The sequence below is a fragment of the Quercus suber genome, unplaced genomic scaffold (genome assembly GCF_002906115.3).
Source record: "Quercus suber isolate HL8 unplaced genomic scaffold, Cork oak 2.0 scaffold_562, whole genome shotgun sequence".
NCBI lineage: Eukaryota > Viridiplantae > Streptophyta > Magnoliopsida > Fagales > Fagaceae > Quercus > Quercus suber.
The window spans coordinates 446,062-451,289 of record NW_027070007.1 but is presented as its reverse complement, the minus strand read 5'-3'; the positions used below and the strand labels follow the sequence as shown (position 1 = coordinate 451,289).

Here is a 5,228-nt window from a genome sequence, read left to right as displayed (position 1 = left end):
AAAAAACATATCTGATTTTTTTATATAAGTCAAAATCAATTTTTTTTTAATCATTAAAATAGATCTGAATTTTTTTCAAACGAAAGGAGGATACATTCATAAATGGTTTTGTGTGATCTATTTAGCATTTTCAATATATCATTCATGACATGCATAAAATGGTACATTGGTCACTAAAGTCTAGAAGACCAGACTCTGTCTGGGCGAAATGGGTGCCTAACACCTCCCATTCCGTAACCTAGCCTCCGGAATTAGGTCTTTGGCTAAGTAGATCTAGCCTTGTCTTTACTTTTTATTTTGGGTAGAATGTAACTAGGACAAAAAGCCATGCATTTTTGTAGATTGTAACTAGGACTCAAAGCCATGTAAATTTTCAATTTTTTTCAAATATGTATTTTTTATTCAATCAATGAATGGAACTATTCAGTCATGTATTTGTAATTAGTATTTTTTTCTATTTTTTTTTCTATAAAAAATAAGTAGCAACTCCACACCACTTACCCAAAAGAGGGATGGCCTAAAAGGTACCTGAATCTCTTTTTTGAGAGATGCTTTTTTCGAGGTCTCTCACAGCACATAATGATTCTAGTGTATCAATGGCAGCCGTTGGAGTTGTTCCCACAGTGGCACATAAAAACAATGGGACTAGGCCCGCTTCTACATCTTCGCAAATTTGTACTCGTAGTGAGTCAGGTGATAGTGCATATGATGTTGACTTAGAAGTCTTGATGGCTCTAAAATTCATTGGATGGATCCCTGCTATTTGGGCTGCTTTTTGGATTGCACTATGTGTCTGGTCAGAAGCATAAACCACCAACTTTAAGAGGCTCTCTCTCCCAATTTGGCTTAACATTTGATCCCTTGCAGCGACAACTGTGCACAAAACGGCCTCACAAGTAGTCCCTTGTAGCACACCCCCGCCATTGCCAGAGAAAAGGAAAGACTTTGGCAGCTCAAGCATCTCTCCAAGCCAATCCACGACTATTGTCTCTAGTTCAGTAGCTGCTGGTGATGCAACCCAATTGAATCCGACCACATTGAAGCCGGTGCTAAGCGTCTCGCCTAGAAACCCTGCAATGCTACTAGTGCATTGGAAGTAAGCAAAGAAGTTAGGGCTTTGCCAATGTGTTAAACCAGGAACTATGTGCTCCTGTACATCCTGAAGAATGGTTTCAATGGGTTCTGGTTTATTTGGGGTGGACTCTGGCAAGCATTTTCGGAGATATCCTGGTTCAACTTGGCTTAGAACCGGGTATTTTTCTACGTCGCGATAATAATCAGCAAGGAAGTCTATGATCATATGGCCTTGCCGCCTGAATTCCTCGGGGTCTAATGGGTTATTGTTATAGGAAGAAGTGTGGCTGGGCATATGGTCAGACTTGACGCTACCCATATATATATGTACTATGGGGAAAAGAAATGGTTCAGGATTCTTTGGTTTTCTGGTGGAAGGGTTGTAATTGTGGAAAGGAAGAAGTGAAACGAGAAACTAAAGACTATCTTGTAGCTGATGAGATAAAATGAAAGGAATGGAGAGTTTATATATATAGATGTCATGAAGCTACGTGAGGAATGAAATTCACGTGATTTTCTTTGAATAGACCACCATTGTCTCAATAGCAACAATCGCTCGTCCTTAGCCTATGTTTTGTGTCGTATGTGGTTTTCCAAATAATTCAACGGGCCCAGATGAACAATAGGAGTAGAAGGGGTAGGTCCAGAATCTAGCTATCTAGTACCAGCCACAGTGTTAGGCCTAAACTGACATTGACATGAAAGAGCTAGATCCATCGTTGTGCGAAGTTGGTGGCTTGAATTCAACATGAACCATGATTGCTTTGGGGGTGGCATGCAAGCCTTGATTATTTCCTATTTCACGGGCAACACTATTTCTTAATTGTTTTAAGAGTAGTTTTCATAGCATGTCCTGAATTTTAAACCGGTCTCAGATATCCAAGTTCGTTTTGGACCTCGGGTGTTCAATATTGTATATTGACTGGTTTGGAATAGTAGCAAACTATATCCTTGAGATGAGATTTAGAGTTCTACTTGAAGTATTTTGCATGTGGAAATAAGTAAGTGATAGCTTTAGGATTCTATTATACATTTGGTTGCTCAGTGCTGGCAGCTCTAGCATTTTTTAAAAATATTTAGTAATTATTTTATCAGAAATAATTTAGTTATTTGGTGTAATTGTGTAACCATGTGATGAAGTAAATATTTTAATAAATAGTAAGCCACGTAATAAGTTATTTATTGTACATCATGTAAGACATGCGTCTTGTCATTGGCACGATCACAATTTCTAAAACCTAACTTTTATCACAACTTCTATTATTAGGAGTAGAAGGGGTAGGTCCAGAATCTAGCTATCTAGTACGTAGCCACAGTGTTAGGCCTAAACTTTCCTAGCGATTATTTCGAAATAAAATAAACTAATTTATGTATTCCAACACGTTGGTCGTACATTAATGACTGACATTGACATGAAAGAGCTAGATCCATCATTGTGTGAAGTTGGTGGCTTGAATTCAACATGAACCATGATTGCTTTGGGTTGGCATGCAAGCCTTGATTATTTCCTATTTCACGTGCAGCACTATTTCTTAATTGTTTTAAGAGTAGTTTTCATAGCATGTACTGAATTCCGAACCGGTCTCAGATATCCAAGTTCGTTTTGGACCTCAGGTGTTCAATATTGTATATTGACTGGTTTGGATTAGTAGCAAACTATATCCTTGAGATGAGATTTAGAGTTCTACTTGAAGTATTTTGCACGTGGACATAAGGAAGTGATGGCTTTAGGATTCAATTATACATTTGGTTGCTCAGTGCTGGTAGCTCTAGCATTTTTTAAAAATATTTAGTAATTATTTTATCAGAAATAATTGAGTTATTTGGTGTAATTGTGTAACCACGTGATGAAGTAAATATTTGAATAAATAGTAAGCCACGTAATNCAAGGAAGTCTATGATCATATGGCCTTGCCGCCTGAATTCCTCGGGGTCTAATGGGTTATTGTTATAGGAAGAAGTGTGGCTGGGCATACGGTCAGACTTGACGCTACCCATATATATATGTACTATGGGGAAAAGAAATGGTTCAGGATTCTTTGGTTTTCTGGTGGAAGGGTTGTAATTGTGGAAAGGAAGAAGTGAAACGAGAAACTAGAGACTATCTTGTAGCTGATGAGATAAAATGAAAGGAATGGAGAGTTTATATATATAGATGTCATGAAGCTACGTGAGGAATGAAATTCACGTGATTTTCTTTGAATAGACCACCATTGTCTCAATAGCAACAATCGCTCGTCCTTAGCCTATGTTTTGTATCGTATGTGGTTTTCCAAATAATTCAACCCCAGATGAACAATAGGAGTAGAAGGGGTAGGTCCAGAATCTAGCTATCTAGTACCAGCCACAGTGTTAGGCCTAAACTGACATTGACATGAAAGAGCTAGATCCATCGTTGTGTGAAGTTGGTGGCTTGAATTCAACATGAACCATGATTGCTTTGGGGGTGGCATGCAAGCCTTGATTATTTCCTATTTCACGTGCAACACTATTTCTTAATTGTTTTAAGAGTAGTTTTCATAGCATGTCCTGAATTTCGAACCGGTCTCAGATATCCAAGTTCGTTTTGGACCTCAGGTGCTCAATATTGTATATTGACTAGTTTGGAATAGTAGCAAACTATATCCTTTAGATGAGATTTAGAGTTCTACTTGAAGTATTTTGCACGTGGAAATAAGGAAGTGATAGCTTTAGGATTCAATTATACATTTGGTTGCTCAGTGCTGGCAACTCTCGCATTTTTTTAAATTATTTAGTAATTATTTTATCAGAAATAATTTAGTTATTTGGTGTAATTGTGTAACCATGTGATGAAGTAAATATTTTAATAAATAGTAAGCCACGTAATAAGTTATCTATTGTACATCATGTAACACATGCATCTTGTCATTGGCACAATCACAATTTCTAAAACCTAACTTTTATCACAACTTCTACTTTTAGGAGTAGAAGGGGTAGGTCCAAAATCTAGCTATCTAGTACGTAGCCACAGTATTAGGCCTAAACTTTCCTAGCGATTATCTCGAAATAAAATAAACTAATTTATGTATTCCAACACGTTGGTCGTACATTAATGACTGACATTGACATGAAAGAGCTAGATCCATCATTGTGCGAAGTTGGTGGCTTGAATTCAACATGAACCATGTTTGCTTTGGGGTGGCATGCAAGCCTTGATTATTTCCTATTTCATGTGCAGCACTATTTCTTGATTGTTTTAAGAGTAGTTTTCATAGCATGTACTAAATTCCGAACCGATCTCAGATATCCAAGTTTGTTTTGGACCTCAGGTGTTCAATATTGTATATTGACTGGTTTGGATTAGTAGCAAACTATATCCTTGAGATGAGATTTAGAGTTCTACTTGAAGTATTTTGCATGTGGACATAAGGAAGTGATAGCTTTAGGATTCAATTATACATTTGGTTGCTCAGTGCTGGTAGCTCTAGCATTTTTAAAAAATATTTAGTAATTATTTTATCAGAAATAATTGAGTTATTTGGTGTAATTGTGTAACCACGTGATGAAGTAAATATTTGAATAAATAGTAAGCCATGTAATAAGTTATCTATTGTACATCAAGTAACACATGCATCTTGTCATTGGCACAATCACAATTTCTAAAACCTAACTTTTATTATATTTATATAGTATATCACAAAAAATTTGATAAGTTACCTTTTAGGATTTAAGATTTAAAAATGTCCTAATCAAGTTAGTAATTCTGTAATTTTACCATTATAATTTCTAATTCTTATTTGTGAGACAAAATTTGGCATGGTCACATAATGCTCCATCTTAAGAGCATTCACAACAATGAATCTAAAATTTTAGCTATTTAGTTACACAAAAAGTCACTTTATTTATTTTATTTACACAGATGATATAAAAGTAGATTTATTTTAACTTTTAACACAATAAAATAATATAAACACTACAATAAAATAATATAACAACTACAATAAAATAATATATCTCACTACCAAAAAACATCCACAGCACCAACCACAATCACCTCTACCATCAGCCACAGCCTCAACTACACCCACAACCACCACCACCACCACCGCCACCACCATCGCCATTCATCAACCAGAGAAACCTAGCTGCCATTCATCAACCATCAATAGACCCCATTCATCAACTATTAACAA

The 5,228-nt window shown here is 36.2% G+C and overlaps 1 protein-coding gene across 1 annotated transcript; it reads right to left on the bottom strand.

The window, feature by feature from the left end:
- Positions 1 to 517: 517 nt before the first annotated feature.
- Positions 518 to 1,494, bottom strand: LOC111994303 (phenylacetaldehyde synthase). Its single transcript, XM_024026165.2, has one exon. It carries the CDS (start codon positions 1,391 to 1,393, stop codon positions 518 to 520), a length of 876 nt encoding a protein of 291 aa, XP_023881933.2. The 5' UTR covers positions 1,394 to 1,494.
- Positions 1,495 to 5,228: the final 3,734 nt, after the last annotated feature.

Coding starts and splice junctions, on each gene's coding strand:
- LOC111994303 (XM_024026165.2), bottom strand. CDS start 1,393: ATGGGTAGCGTCAAGTCTGACCATATGCCCAGCCACACTTCTTCCTAT.